This window comes from Asterias amurensis, chromosome 5, assembly GCF_032118995.1.
Source record: "Asterias amurensis chromosome 5, ASM3211899v1".
Taxonomy (NCBI): Eukaryota; Metazoa; Echinodermata; class Asteroidea; order Forcipulatida; family Asteriidae; genus Asterias; species Asterias amurensis.
In genome coordinates this window covers 5,183,005-5,199,528 of record NC_092652.1, presented here as the reverse complement: position 1 = coordinate 5,199,528, position 16,524 = coordinate 5,183,005, and the positions used below count along the sequence as shown (strand labels likewise).

General features: G+C 41.2%; 1 protein-coding gene and 1 non-coding gene across 4 annotated transcripts in view; one reads left to right on the top strand and one right to left on the bottom strand.

Annotated features, from left to right (window-relative positions):
- Positions 1-16,524, bottom strand: part of LOC139937033 (uncharacterized) — a 28,883-nt gene that overhangs the window by 5,895 nt on the left and 6,464 nt on the right. For 2 of the 3 annotated variants that reach the window (XM_071931986.1, XM_071931987.1), the window contains exons 2-10: positions 15,009-15,435; positions 11,605-11,816; positions 8,368-8,632; positions 5,987-6,031; positions 4,938-5,071; positions 3,462-3,816; positions 2,466-2,587; positions 1,679-1,820; positions 379-576 (exon numbers count right to left, since the gene is read on the bottom strand). In XM_071931986.1, coding sequence (XP_071788087.1) covers positions 379-576; positions 1,679-1,820; positions 2,466-2,587; positions 3,462-3,816; positions 4,938-5,071; positions 5,987-6,031; positions 8,368-8,632; positions 11,605-11,816; positions 15,009-15,360 — 1,825 coding nt within the window. In that variant the 5' untranslated portion in view covers positions 15,361-15,435. Of the gene's footprint in view, positions 1-378; positions 577-1,678; positions 1,821-2,465; positions 2,588-3,461; positions 3,817-4,937; positions 5,072-5,986; positions 6,032-8,367; positions 8,633-11,604; positions 11,817-14,079; positions 14,210-15,008; positions 15,436-16,524 lie in introns of those variants that run through there. The other variant, XM_071931988.1, reaches the window with a different exon arrangement.
- Trnan-guu (transfer RNA asparagine (anticodon GUU)) lies at positions 803-875 on the top strand. Its single transcript has one exon. It is a non-coding gene; the product is annotated as a tRNA-Asn (tRNA).

Genomic DNA, 16,524 nt, shown 5'->3' with positions numbered 1-16,524 from the left:
ACAATGTAGATTTTGGTTTTACCCCTATACACAATGTCTTTTTTCACCGAACTTAGGAAAGCACCAAGTTTTAATAGTGCTAACACACATCGGTGTTCATGTGTAGGGGTAAAACCAAAATGGATATTAGTGTTCGTAAAAATTATACACTGGAGCAAAATCAATGCAATAATTGATTATTTCAAATATATATATACATTTTTTTACTGGGGTTTGTCCTGTACACACTTGTGTGACACAATACACAGAAATAAAAACAACATGCATACATGTCAAGGACCAGTCACAATTCTGTCTTAGTAGTCATTCTGTCAACAATCCTGTCCACTTCCCCCGACAACAAAAATTCTCTTCCACCCCACCATTTAGACTCTTTACCTTCTAGCAATGCAGCACTCCCGATGTCGCAAACCTCTCGCAGGAGTTTATGCGACTGCTCCGAGAAGACGTGGCGGCCGGAGAAGTCAATGTAGTACTTGGTTCCGAGGATCATCCCTAACCATCCGTTGGGCTGGTAATGTTTATCCATCATCAAGGGAATGATCGTCTTACGACGCTGGTAGGCGTACTCCGCCTCTGGTGACACAAAACAAAACAAAGAGCATCAAAAAGCAGAACAAAAAATCAATAAATAAAGGTCTAGAAATTACACAGAGGGCATGTCTCTTTCTGTAGAGAATGCATAGTAACGTACAAAAATATTGTAATTTGGGTGTGATCGGTTACTGGTTAACGGTTATATGGCTTCTGACTGGCACCTCCGAACAAAGATATTGACAAAATAGGGACACCGCCAATATAGGGCTAGATAGCTCAGTTGGTAGAGCGCCGGAACGTTAATCCGGAGGTCGTTGGTTCAAATCCAACTCTAGTCAATTCTTTGTTTTTCTATTGGTTTTTAATTTTCTGCTTTTATTATTGCTTTGTGTACTATATTGTTTTAAATCTATATTAATTTTATTGTGTACCCCAGATGTGGGGCAACAGATCTACGGATCATAGTATGTATTTGCTTTTGTTGTCCCTTGCCCATCTTGTGGTTTTGTGGTATAATGTTGTCAATGTATTTTGTGTTGTTCTGTTATGGCGAATAAAATGTAATAATAATAATAACAACAACAACAACAACCACAACAACAACAACAACAACAGCAACAGCAACAGCAACAGCAACAGCAACAGCAACAGCAACAGCAACAGCAACAGCAACAGCAACAGCAACAGCAACAGCAACAGCAACAGCAACAGCAACAGCAACAGCAACAGCAACAGCAACAGCAACAGCAACAGCAACAGCAATAGTAGTAATAATAATTAATAACCCCAAAAATTTACCCAGTCAGTTTCCCTTGTGGTTTATGTTAATAATAATAATAAGGCCTTCTATATTGCAGGTATTCACAAAAGTACTCATGGTGCTTGCTTCAATTCAATACCAAAAATTCCCTCTTGGTTGTCCTTCAGGGAGCAAAGACCAAGATATAATTAATAAAAAACCAAAGTCCATGGAATGTTACGGAAATATTTTTGAAAATAGATGGGTCTTTAGGGTTGTTTTGAAAGTGATTATTGTCTGGCTGGCTCTGATGGAATGAGGTGGACCGTTCCACACCATCACTACAGCTACCTGGAAAGAACTGGATCCCCATGTGAATTATTTGTTGCTTGAATATTGTACCTGTGCGACAGTTGGGGCTCTCTTTATAGCGTTCAGAAATACACATTAGCATCACTTCAGCATTCTCCACTGCTTCGGCCATTGCTTGGAGGGTCGAGCCGTACATACAATCCACGTCAACCCAAACACGATAACCAGCATTCTGCAATGAAAATCAAGGTCAATAGACATAGATGAAGTAGAAAAATCAGTCTTTTTACAATTTTTATTTTATTTTATTTTGTTCAATATCCAAACAGCGCAAGCGATAACTGCAGGACGGACAAAAATATTAAACATTATAAAAAGGTAAATTGTAACAATGACGAGAGTCCGAGTGTTCAGAGATTCCAGCATACCATTGCAGATTTTCGGTTGAGGTTTTGCCAAGTATGGAGAGTGCTTACTCCATTTCGTTACTTGAAGATCAATTTCCAGAGCTAATTATGAGAGACTTTGTCGTCTTTTCTTTGTCAAGTTAGAGTTTCATTGTGGCAATATTTTCAAAGGAAAACGATTACTCAAGAAGCTCCAAGAAAATTTGTAAAATACCGATGTTACATGCAAGTGGTTAAGCGTCAAGCATGGGAATCCAAAGTTACCCCCAAAATGTTTGTATGACATTACGGAAAGCTACATTAAAAAAATAAGGCTCAGTTTTTGCTCTGCAAAAGAAGTTTGTCAAGCAGTATTTTCTGCTTTATGAAATTGACCCCTGAGATGTTGAGGTGCAACTTGGAAAATCTTTAGTGGAGTGTTCCCTGTAATGAAGTTTAGGACTTGCACTGTTCGTAGGGGCTTAACTCACCACCAGTAGGTCTCGTACTCGAAGAACAACCTTCTGGGCAGACCATTGATAGCTGATCATGATGTGTGGTAAGTGGCTACTGCTGGCACTGCTTCCCCTGGACCAACTCCTGCTTGTAGCTTCTGGAAAAAATAAGCCAAGATATCAAATTGTTTAATTGGAGAGCATTCCTTTTCAAATTGTTTATTAAGAAAAATGGTTCACACAAGACCAAGGGGCCAATCAAGGTGAACACTACAAAACAAAAAGACAAAACTAGACACTATTTGTATTTGTCAAAGACCAGTCTTCTCACTTGCTGTATCTCAACATATGTATAAAATAACAAACCTGTAAAAATTTGAGCTCAATCGGTCGTTGAAATGGCTAGACAATATTGAAAGAAAAAACACCCTTGTCACACTTAAGTTGTGTGGTTTCAGATTCTTGATTACGAGACCTCAAATTCTTAATCTGAGGTCTCGAAATAAAATTCGTGGACAAATTACTTCTTTCTTGAAAACAATGTCACTTCAGAGGGAGCCGTTTCTCACAATGTTTTATACTACATGTATCAACCTCTCCCCATTACTCGTTACCAAGTAAGGTTTTATGCTAATATTTATTTCGAGTAACTACCAATAGTCTCCACTGCCTTTAAACTGGGATTGCAAGATGGTGAAAAACACGACACAGGTAGGGAGTTCCAAAGAGAAGCAGTCTGGGGGAAATACTTTCCAAATATTTTCCAGTATTGGCCTTTGGAATAGAAACAGGTGGTAGACATGGCAAAGCAAGTGAAGCTACACACAGAACCTTCTGCACAAATACATGTACCATGAAAGTTCATATTAAGGGACTTTATGAAGAGAATTGAGCGTCTAACAGTAAGAGGTTCAAGGGATGATGCCCAATCATGTCCGACCAGATCAACAGATGAACAAACGATGATATTATTGTCTGTGACGAAAGCTGACTTTAACACTGTGTCAATGATGTACATGTATCTTTACTCACTTGATGCTACAGAGTTTGTGACGGTCGAGTTTGTGACGGTCGAGTTTGTGACAGTCGAGTTTGTCACGGTTGTGTATGCAGCCGCCGTGTTAGTAGCAGACGTACTTGTCCTTGGCACCCCGTTCTGCTTCTGTCCGACCCACAGTGCCCCTTTAGCAGCGGTCCTGATAGACTGTTCCTTGCTCTGCGTTAGCGTCTGCAATGCCTCCAGGCACGCCTTGTCCTTGGCGAGCTGTTGCCGGACGGCGCTGTCGAAGGCGAGGTTCCAGACGGCTTGCGTCGCAGCTTCTTGCTCTTCCAGACTCTCTTGCTGAAGCATGGAGGTCAGGAGAGGGAGGGCGCCAGCTTGCAGGATCTGTAACGCCACACAAAAACAAAATATTACCAACAAATAGATAGATAGATGATAGATAAAACTTGATTATCCCTCACTGAGGAAATTAAAATGGCCTTATACAAATAAATAAAACAAACATGAGAAATAAGGACAAAATATCATCGAGCTGTCTGGCAGAGGGCAATCCTCTTGTACTAGCTTGACAAATATTTACAAGGAACCTGTTTCAAACAATGTACATTACCTTGCATTTTTGTCTGGTAAATTAGTAAAAAACTCTCTCACGGGGAACATAATCTGTTGCCAAATAGCAAATAGCAACTGTCTAAATGCAATTGTCAATTATTAACCCTTAAGGGTCCATAGTGTTTGGAAACGGCTTGTACCAAAATGCTTTTAGGCATCCGAAAACACAAATTTGTGCAACAAGGATGCTTTTTCTTTTAGTATTTCCTTGCAAGTTTGATAACCCATTGAGCCCAAATTTGCACAGGTTTGTTATTTTATGCATACATGTATGTTGGGATACACCAAGTGGTAATACTAGTCTTCGACAATACCAAAGGTGTCCAGCCGTCGATTTCACCAAACTCTCACCAACTTAGACATGTTAAGATTAATCTTAGGACATTATAATGCATTGAACCCATCCTAAGTAAGCTTGGGCGATATCACGATATTATCGAATATCGCGATATTAATTTGGAAACGATTTCGATATCGGATGGATTTGGTTTTAATCGAAATATCGATATATCGCGATATATCGCGATAATCGAGATATATCGATATATCGATTAAATATCACGATGTATTTGCTAGCTGAGACATCCTGCACCCCATAGGTTTGGAATAAAACCAGAAGAATAGGTCATTAGAACACCTCTCTAATGCTATGACTGTCTCTCTACAACTTTCACTTGGAGTTTTAAGACTGATGATGTCAAATTTCATTAATTGCGATTATATCGAATATCGCGATATATTGTCGGCGATATATCGTGAATAAAATAAATCGATATCGCCCAAGCTTAATCCTAAGTTAGGACTACAATGTACATGTAGTTACTTGTCCTAACTCGAGATAGGATTAATCCTAGCATTTCGTGAAATCAGCTGCAGTGCCCTTAAAGCCTCACCCTGGTCTTGTTGTGGTCATTCACAGCTAGCCGGCCCAGACCCTGAGCCAGTTCAGCACAGGACAGTCCCTGACTCCTTCTGTCTTTACTCTGTTGGGCTTCCTTTAAGAGACCGATGATATACTCAATGGTAGCTGAAGAAAGAATCACAAAATACACTAAAACCTTTGTGGTAGATAATAATAATGGAGACTTACACGATGCATACTTCCTGGGATTGTACATTCCAGCCCTGTTTTCGCTGCTAATGTTTAACACATTTCAACTATTGCAAATTATTAGTTGCGAGTTTGTGATGTCAAAAATCAAATCGCATTGGCAGGAAGTATGAACCGCGCTTCATACTGCGCCATGTCTGTCACAAAATGACCCTCTAAGCTAATATCTGGGAACTATATACAAAATAAACAGAAGGTGAAACAACTTATGAAAAGAGAATGGATTTGAGTTCATTCTTGAATGTGAGGCAGGAAGTCTCCTTTCTTAGTTTGAAGTGAGTTCCTCAGGGAAGGAACAGACTGAGAGAAAGAGGGACACTCATAAAGAAGATTTGTGTCGCAGGAACGAAGGATGAAGAGTTAATTTCCACAAAACTTGTTTATTGTTCTTTATAAAACACAAATTTTTGAGACTTTTATTTATGTAACTTGAGGCAATTTATAGGGAACCAGTTTAAGGCCAGGTACAATCATGTTCTTGCAGAAACACTGAAAAAAAAGAGAGACTTGTCATGATGATGAAACCCCAGAAACAGTGACAAATCGCAATCCAGTCTTTCGAAACAAACCTTCTTGTTTTCATTAAATTGATCACCAAGTTCAAGATTGATCTGTCAATTGTCAATAGGACGTCGCAAGACAAATGGATTACCCTTAACAGTGGCACATGGATACAACAAATTATGAGTAATTAATTTATTTCTAATTAAAATTAATTATCTCGGAGCAGGAGTCATCAGTCAGCGAGAGACAAATTGTCATTTGAGAAACAACTTTGAGAGTTGAAACCTGATTGAATGGATCGGGGAGAAAAACAACGAAACAACTTACACTTTTCCGTGGTCATCTTGACAGTGTCTTCATTTTCTTTACCGACTGCAAACGAACAAAACAGAAAAAAGGTTTCTGGAAAGGTTCATAAAAAGATTTAAAGATGTCTTACCATAATTAATCCCCTACAAGTGCTTCCTGTTGTGAATGAATTGCACACAAATTAAAATAATAATATAACACACAAAAGGCTTGTTAAACATTGATTTGTATATTCACACTGGCAGAAAAATAGCAAAGTAATTTTCATCCTTTTTCAAAGCCTACCCAGCCCCTTCCCTCTACTCTTTTCGTCTCCTTCGTTGTCTATTCCTTGCCTTTTCTTGGAGAATTTGGACTCTCTTTCTTTTGTTATCTCTTTCCACTTTACTGCTTTGTCAGTGTTTTAAATAAAAGCTAGAGTGTGCACACCAAAAATAGTTTGATTATTTTAACGCTTTATGTTTATGTGAAATCTTTCGACCATTTTCAGCCACAAGGGACTGTTTTGGTACAAAGGAATCAGCTTTGAACAGAGATCTAGAATAAAGGTAAGAATTTACCTTTTATTTTCATTTCAGAATGACCCATTAAAGCCATTGGACACTTTCGGTAAACAGTATTGTCCAAGGCCTACATTTCGTGTATTACAACTTCTATATAAAATAACAAACCTGTGAAAATTTAGGCTCAATCGATCATCGGAGTCAGGAGAAAATAACGGGAAAACCCACCCTTGTTTCCACACGTTTCGCCGTGTCATGACATGTGTTTAAAATAAATCTGTAATTCTCGATATCGAGATTTGATATTGTTTTAATTTTTCTCAAAAAGTAAAGCATTTCAGGGAATAATATTTCAAGAGAAGTCTTTCACCTTTACCTTCTGTAAACCCTGAAAGTTATTTGTAAATCTGTGATTTTTTAAATTTTTTTTCTGTACCGAAAGTGTCTAATGGCTTTAAACCCCCACCCCACCCCACCCCCCCAAAAAAGGTTAATTCAAATCTGTCTCCACTCCAAAAGAAAGGAATAAGTATTTAATCAATTTGTTGTCTTGCCTTATATCAGCAAAAGGAAAGTCAACAGGATACAAAGTTGTCAGTCACACTTGCTTCATAACTCACAAAACCAATTACACATAAAACCCGGCATCTATTATTGAACTACAAAATCACAAGGACTTGAAACAAGAAACCACAGCCAGGAAATGCTCCTCAAACTCCCACCACACTTTTATCTTCCATTTCCCTTAAGCAGTTAAGACGACAGGAATCATTCAATGTTCAACAGTTGGAAAGGACACAGTCGTTTTTGGTCAGGTTTGTATGTGGTTTATACAAATTCAGACTTTGTCAGAGATACAAAAGCCTGCTGGTAAATGTACATTAAAAGTGGTTTCTATTTCAACCTAGCAACTCTGTAAATGTGGGGGCCAAAATCTGGAAATTGGTACTCCAAAATTGATAAACCCTCATAAATGGGGCGTTCACATTTTTCACTTTCAATCATGTCAATACTCAAATGTAAATCAGGGTGCTGAAACTTGAAAACAGACATCCAAAAGACACCCACACTCCCCTCTGACTAACCCTGTAGACCATAGTTTTTATTCTTGTAGCCCTTTACCAAGAGTGGCTTTAGGTCTTGTTTGGGGTGAACTTGCGTAACAAAATAAATAAATAAAAAATTCTCACAATTTCCTCAGCACCGACACCTGTGTCATGTCTGTCATGCCTGTACTCCGTCAAGCTACCCAAGTTCAAATCAAGAACATCCTCATTACACTGTACATGTATGTCGACAATGATCTTGAGCAACTAGCCCTACAAGCAGTTCTACATCAAGGACATGGCCCATTATCGAAACGCTAGGCTTCGTCAACTATGTACACAATAACAGTCTCATCACACATTTTCCATTTTGTCATCTAGACCGACAGGGTTTTTCAATTAGCACGTTCATCATTATCAAACAAACTGAGAATACAAACTTACATTACCCCCCTATCTCCCCTTCAAGTAAGTATTCAGCACACTTCTCTCCAACAAGAGTTTGTAAACATTTCCACCTGTTTGGACAGCTGTGCCTGTGTAAGCTCTGCTTACCGCAAGCACAAGATCGGCGCTTAAGGAAGCAGGAAATTCCGTCCGTACGCCAATCATATTTCACGGGTTAGCCAGGAATTTTGGCTTACGCAGACGTGTGTACTAGGCATTCTACGCTTACAAGGCTAGCGCGGAAATTCGGCGCTTGCCACGCAAGTGCAGAATGGTGATCGTAGTAAGCACAAAACTCGGCGAAAAGCAGACCCACAAAATTTGCCCCTGGTTTTATGATAGGTAATTTTTTTCAGACACTATTCTATATCTTTTTGCCCATGTACTTGACCCCTGACCCTACCTTTGACCTCTGACGATGTTCCCCCTTCCTCTGCCTTCCCCTCTTCTTCTTCTTCAAGGATGTAAGCTAGTGTCATCATGGTGATGGCCTTGAGGTAGGCAGCGCTGTCGTCATCGTCACTGCTGTCGTCGCTGTTGCCGCTCCCTTGGGCGAAGGGCTGTATCTTGGCCTCTACCTGCTCCTGGCGGTAGTAGTGACGATTACTCGGGGCCTTGGCGAGGTTGTGAAGGATGCTGAGGGATGCCTTGATCAGGAAGGCTACATTCTGAGTCAGGGAAACAAACAAGATGGTTATCATTTGAAAACCTATTTTATTTGGGCCTTGGCGAGGTTCCTTGATGAGGAAGGGTACATTCTGACATGGGAAAACAAAGGAGATGTTGATCACTTGAAAAACTATTTTACTCTGGGCCTTGGCGAGGTTGTGGAGGATGCTGAGGGACGCCTTGATCAAGAAAGCTACATTCTAAGATGGGAAACTAGCGAGATGGTTGTCATTTGAAAACCTATTTTAATCGGGGCTTTGGCAAGGATGTGGAGGATGCTGAGGGACGTCTTAATCAAGAAGGCTACATTCCAAGATGGGGAAACAACAAACGAGATGGTAACCATTTGCAAACCTATTTTACTCTGGGCCTTGGCGAGGTTGTGGAGAATACTGAGGGTCGCCTTGATCAGGAAGGGTACTTTCTGAGTTGGGAAACAACTGATGGGCAATATTAGCACAAAACAGACTTTACTTTCTAGCTCTCTACAAAACTTTGCAAAATGAGAACATTTTCAAGACGAATCTGTAGAAATATTTTGTACTCTGTAAGCATTTTTTTTGTTTTTGTCAATGCGCATTTGAACATATCTGTGTTATGTTAAAGAGTTTTGATTGACTAACTGAGAAGGTAATGGCCCAAGCGAAATTCCATTGCCCAAACAAAAAATTTATGAATATGATTTACCAGTCAAAATACCATATTCACATAAACTGAAAAATCTACGACTGGTATCCTGCTCATTGTTGCTTAGTAGAAACATACATGTAAGCAATGTTTTCTGCTTACGCAATTCTTTGAAACTGTGCCTAGGCCCGGAGGAAGCAAAATCACAATTTGGCTTTATCTAGATGATACTGAAAGCTCCTTTTGTGTGTAAAATTCTGTATAGCTTTTTAAAATTTTTCATCAAAGCCTCTATGAACATTACAAATACTGGCGATTAAAATAGGTTTTGATTGACAGGCTCAAGAATGGCCAAAGTGACATTTAAGGTATGGAAGGGGGGGGGGTCAATGTAACTTCACCATTTTGCTTAATCACTACAAATTCAGTAACATTGGTTCGCTCTATAAGAAGTAAAAAACCTAATCATTTAATCTGTACAACGCTCCGAAGTAAATTACTTCATTCCAATTAATAATCAAATCACAAATTTTAAGCCGCAGCAACAACGATACGACTTAAGCACTAAGGCCTACAGGATCCTTCAACAAAATGTCACCGGTGATAAAAGGTTATCACATCAGCATCAGACTGGAGCAGGAGACTAACTTTAATATAACATTGGGGCTGGGATTAGACGGATTAGAGTTGTAATAGCTTCTGATAGCTTCCTTCCTGGTGCCCAGCATGTTCCTTGATAACCCTGCCGTAACAAGGGGGAACAACTAGGGAAACACAAGGTTGGTTAGTGACACTGTGTGACTGCGCCTTGATTTGGTTTTCTGGAGAAGTTAGCATCAATCATGTAAATTATTATTATTCTTTTGGGAGGCAGGTTTACATATAGGCCTAAGGATTTCAGAAAGTACAAGAGCCCATTACAGACTGATGTTTTTACAGGCATGTACAGTACATGTACTTCGGTCAATCTTAAAAAAATAGGGTTCTTGGACTATTGCTTTTAAGCAATACATTGTAGTCTAAGAATTTAAACTTTCACTTAGTTTTTTCAAGCATAATGATTACTGATCCTACTTCGTCTAAATTACATGTGACACATTGGGGGGTGGGCTGCTACATGATGTAAATACATGTACAGCCTATAAACGATCAATGTGACCTAATACAGGCTTGAAGGGAAATAGAGTCTGACCCCTTTAATAAATGTAGCATCAGAATTAAAAAACTACTATGTAACTGTATGCAGGGAACAATACCTACAAAAACCTTTGGCCAAGGGAAAGGTGTTCGCTTGCTTAGGGCGTGTTCGACAGCCGCCGCCTGTTTTTCCAATTACTAAATTTCCTGGCAAATTGCTTTTTTTCCCCCCATTGTGAAATGAATGCTGTTCGCACATAAATATGCCATGCTTAATTTTCATTCAAAATGACCAGACAATGAGGCATGTTAATGGGTTCCCGGGTGATTTCCGTGCACTTTGAAAGTTGAGACTTGACACAAGATCATACCAGGGGGAAATCATAATTTGGTGGCGTTGAATTACCTCTCCATTTATGACCACAAAGCTTGTCAAATTACGTATTGATAATAATCAATCTCAAACAAAAAAAATCCTCAACAGATCGGCCTTGAATATCTCCATTACTCGGATCGTAATTGAAATAGAATAATTTTCTCATTCAAAATTCAATGTAATACTAATGAGCGAAATGATGCAGTGGAAAAAAAAACCCAGGGATGACAATGACTGCAGACTAAAAGGTCTGAAACAAGATGTCATTTTTAGAAGGTTCATATGTACAGGTGTATGTTGAAATGAAGGCAATTCCACATTTTGGTAACCCCTGGAGTTAAAGGCCCTTTTCAAAACCATGGCTCCAGCTTTGGATTCTGCTTGAGGCTACATTCTCTCGTCTGAAGCCCTGAGCGCCTACGCAAAGCACGCGCGATTTACAAAACAACATGCGGAGCCAAGCAAGCCTTAGCCGCATCCAAAGCTGAAACCGTCTTTTCGAAAAGGGCCAGCGATTCCAAGGAGCTTTTCAGCACTAGAGACAGAGTGGTAGATCAAAGAGCAGAATATATTTATTATATTTTTTATTTTTTGAATAGCTTAATAAAGTCAATAGTGCAGTTTGTATGGCTTTCATAAAAAGGCTTTTCCAAATATTCGAGCTGCTTGGAAATGGAGTTTATTGATCGAGAAAGCTCTTAAAAGTATTTCTTTGTCAAAATGGACATTCATTTTCTAAATAAAACGTTTTTTTGTTGATTTGTAAAAAAATTCAAGTATTTATAGCATTTACTAGAAGCTGAATTTTTTTAGTTAAACTCTTCTGCATACCTTCTGTTTCATGTTTTCTCTGTACGCCTTGTGTGAGATATTGAGTGCGCATAACTTCACCATGCCCGCCTCGCCAAAGCTCTGTGCGCATTGTAGACTGGCGTCGCTGAGATTCCAGGCAGTGTTGTACACATAGTAGGCAGTGAACCAGACGCTGTCGTTCTTGAAGAGGCCGTCCTTGGAGAGGGCAGTCAGCATGTTTACAACAAGCTCTGTAAGAAATTAAAAAATTAAGTTCGATCACAAAGCTGGGCGGGATAATGGATCTAGTAAATTTCACCAAAGCACGTCCAGAGAGACCAATGACACCCAGTGTCGCCCAGGGTGTCCAAAGGTTGCCAAGGAAGTTTGATTGATGCCCAGGGTTTCCTAAGGATGCTAAGTGACACCAAGGACAACCAGGGTGCCCAAAGGAAGCCCAGGGTTTTCCAAAGGTTGCCAAGGAAGTTTGATTGATGCCCAGGGTTTCCAAAGGATGCTAAGTGACACCAAGGACAACCAGGGTGCCCAGTCAGGGTACCCAGTCAGGGTGTCCAAAGGATGCCTAGAGTGCCCAAGGGAAGGCCAAGGTGCCCAGAGAAACCAGGGTGTCCATAATACACACAGGGTGTCTACAAAAAAGGACACACAAAGAATCCAAAGGTTGCAAAGGTAGACTAGGGGAACCCAGGGTACCCAAAGGAAGCCCAGGGAGTCCAAATGATGCTTTGGGAATCAAAAAATGCACAGGAAGTTCAAGGAAACCCAGGTTTTCCATAGGAAGCCCAGAGTGTCCAAAGGACACTCTGGGACTCCAAACAATGCAAAGGAAGTCGAAGGAAACCCAGGGTACCCAAACGGAAGCCCAGGGTGTCCAAAAGACACCATGGGAGTCCAAAATAAGGCCAAGGTGCCCAGAGAAACCAGGGTGTCCATAATACACACAGGGTGTCTACAAAGGACACACAAAGAATCCAAAGGTTGCAAAGGGAGACTAGGGAAACCCAGGGTACCCAAAGGAAGCCCAGGGTGTCCAAAGGATACATTGGGACTCCAAACAATGCACAGGAAGTCCAAGGAAACTCAGGGTGCCAAAAGGAAGCCCAGGGTGTCCAAAGGATACAATGGGACTCCAAACAATGCACAGGAAGTCCAATGAAACTCAGGGTGCCCAAAGGAAGCCCAGGGTGTCCAAAGGATACAATGGGACTCCAAACAATGCACAGGAAGTCCAAGGAAACCAAGGGTGCCCAAAGGAAGCCCAGGGTGTCCAAATGATACAATGGGACTCCAAACAATGCACAGGAAGTCCAATGAAACCCAGGGTACCCAAAGGAAGCCCAGGGTGTCCAAAGGATACATTTGGACTCCAAACAATGCTCGGGAAGTCCAAGGAAACCCAGGGTGCCCAAAGGAAGCCCAGGGTGTCCAAATGATACATTGGGACTCCAAACAATGCACAGGAAGTCCAAGGAAACTCAGGGTGCCAAAAGGAAGCCCAGGGTGTCCAAAGGATACAATGGGACTCCAAACAATGCACAGGGAGTCCAAGGAAACCAAGGGTGCCCAAAGGAAGCCCACGGTGTCCAAAGGATACAATGGGACTCCAAACAATGCACAGGGAGTCCAAGGAAGCCAAGGGTGCCCAAAGGAAGCCCAGGGTGTCCAAAGGATACAATGGGACTCCAAACAATGCACAGGAAGTCCAAGGAAACCAAGGGTGCCCAAAGGAAGCCCAGGGTGTCCAAAGGATACAATGGGACTCCAAACAATGCACAGGAAGTCCAAGGAAACCCAGGGTGCCCAAAGGAAGCCCAGGGTGTCCAAATGATACAATGGGACTCCAAACAATGCACAGGAAGTCCAATGAAACTCAGGGTGCCCAAAGGAAGCCCAGGGTGTCCAAAGGATACAATGGGACTCCAAACAATGCACAGGAAGTCCAAGGAAACCAAGGGTGCCCAAATGAAGCCCAGGGTGTCCAAATGATACAATGGGACTCCAAACAATGCATAGGAAGTCAAAGGAAACCAATGGTGCCCAAAGGAAGCCCAGGGTGTCCAAATGATACAATGGGACTCCAAACAATGCACAGGAAGTCAAAGGAAACCAAGGGTGCCCAAAGGAAGCCCAGGGTGTCCAAATGATACATTGGGACTCCAAACAATGCACAGAAATTTAAGGAACGCCAGGGTACCCAAATGGAAGCCCCTGATGTCCAGAATTTTAACAATGCCACGGAAGTCCAAGGACACCATGGGTGCCCCCAAAACACTTAGACAGTTAAAATGGTGCCCAGGATCCCCCTCAAGGTTGACCAGGGTGTCCAAAGGGATACCCAGGGATACCCAAAAGACGCCCAGGCATCCCTCCGGTGTGGAATGGGACAATACAAATTTGTATAGTATGTAGATAGCGTCAACATCCGGTACTAATACCAGCTTATACAAAAACAAACATATAAGGCATATATAAAGGGAGTAAAGGGGCACTTACCGGAAAGTTGGACATGGCACAATTTGGGGCACAGAGCTTGCAGAGATGTGCTAAGGTAATTAAGGCATTTGCATGCATCTACAGTAACGGCCAGAAACAGACTCTATCTAGTGAAGAACTAGATATCAAACTGAAAAAGGAAACACAAAAGGAAAAAGACTCTCATGCACAGCGATCACAAGCCAGCCATATAGTCTCTATTACAATAATGTAGATCAAAACAGACAGAAAATACGTTAACAAGGGCTTTGCACTAAGTGCATAAGACTTGACATACACTACTAAGAGCATTTTCAGCATTTTGCCACAACTAAAATCACCCCCAGAGTGGTGATAAAAAAAATCACCTTCTCTGTCTGATAACTGTATGTATTATTTGTAATGGTTCAAAGCGCCCCTTGAAATGTTCGCACAATAACTTGAGAGTAAACAAGAAGATACATTCCTACAACATTTCCAAAACATTTTATACAGTCGTTTACTTCGCTGCACCTACCGCACACACACAAGTAAAATACACACAGCTGCCCCGCCACACTAACGACGTGTTGCAATGGTGTTGCACTATGTGCTGTGCTTAAACAGGGTGCTTTAAAAGCACAAATTGGAGGCTTCAAGACCCTTTTTACTTGCTAACCGCTTTTAAGCGAAAAACCTTGCTTTTAAAAGCAAGGCTATTAAATGAAAATTTGCAAGGTGCGCCCGTGCACCCATTAAGCACAAAATCCATTGTTAAGCAGCTCTATGAAATTGGGCCAAGGCCTAACAAAAACTACTTCATAAGATGCAATTTATTGAAACAATATGTTCAAGGCACAGCCTAAAAACAAAACAGTGTACGTAAACTGGTAAAGATACAGAACGATCAAGTTGCACATGAGTAAACCTTTAAAAGCCATGCAGAACACTCGGGATAGCAATTAACTCACCCGGTCCCTTTTCCTTCGCAAAGACGTTAGCAATCTCCTCCCGCTGATCTTCGGATTTCCAGAAGCAATCGGCGATACGCTTGATCTTGTCCTTAGCCTCAAGGTTGGCATAGTCCTTCATGACGCGAAGCTGGTGAAGGGCCTCCTTCACAGCCTCTAGCGGGGAATGATTCTTGTTGTCTCCCTTCTCGCGATCTTGACGAGGCGAGCCGACTAATTGTTTCTCCGGCGGCTGCTTCTCAGGAAGGAGTTGTTTTTCTTCATGCTGTTTACTTTCCTGTTGTTGTTGTTGATTTTCGTCCATCTTGGGTTTGGTGTTGCGCAAGGAGTTGAGCTTTGAACCCATGCACATTTCAAAGAGTGAACGTAGTCACAACGTTTCACTTGGGAAATGTCCGTCAATGCCGCAGGTTAGGGGAAACAGGATCTGAGGAAAAAACAAACACAAAACATAAAAAAATACATTTGAAAAGCAGTTAAATACAAAGATACTGAGAAACCAAGAGAAATATTTAATTAAGTCAACGGTTTTGAAGACAAGGAAGGGGAAGAAAGGAGCACAATGCTCAAGACAAATTTTAAGAGGAATTATTATGCAGACTACAAGAAACTGTTACATCCGTGAATTGACCTGAGGACCTGAACTTTGGTTCGCTCTTGAGTGGGCACAGCATATTTTCCTCTGGCAAGGGGAACTCTATAATGAGGACAACTTAAAATTAAAACTTAAACTGAGCTTTGCAAAAAAAAGGGCATGGCAGCAAAAGCACTGTGCCCCTTCAAGAGCGAGGTTCAATGTCTGATTATGTACACTGTTCGTACAGTACTGACCAAAGTGAAGCGACCCCTTTTAACATTTAACAGCTGATCCCTTGCTACATGTACCTGTCCATGGCCCTGCATGTAAAACCCAAGGAGTGATCATTCCCTGTGTCGCTGTGGAATTACTTAATTTTGGTCAGTACTTCATCTATGCAGCATGAAACGCAGGATGCATCACAATGTAAAACAACAAGCAGTCAATCTTTTCCTGAATGGGACATCAATTTCCTGAGGGAATCAAAGGGCCATCGCTGATGCGCTTCATCTGGCAAAAGGGTAGACTTGGTTCCAAGTCTTTAATCGCGACTTTTTAGTAGTCCTGATAGCCGCTACAAACAGCGCCCTCTTGTAATCAACCTTCGTTATTTAGCCTACGATCGATTAGATTGCGATTTAGGGCGCGTGTTAACTAATAGTGTGGGGGCGTTTTTCGTGGCTGAGACGCAGAAGAATAACCGCGATCTTAGACTTGAATCAAGTCTACCTAGGCAAAGGGGGGTGTTCTGTACTGTACTGTACTGAGACGAGGAGAACTCACAGAGGAAATTAACAAATACATAAAAAACTTCCGCATATTAACAGGAGAAATTGATTGTGTTCGCTGTTCATGTCTACAGGTATTATCATGATTATTGAGGCATGTTGGACACATACTTTACTGAAGTACACTATAAACTGTTTAGGTGCTGTCCTG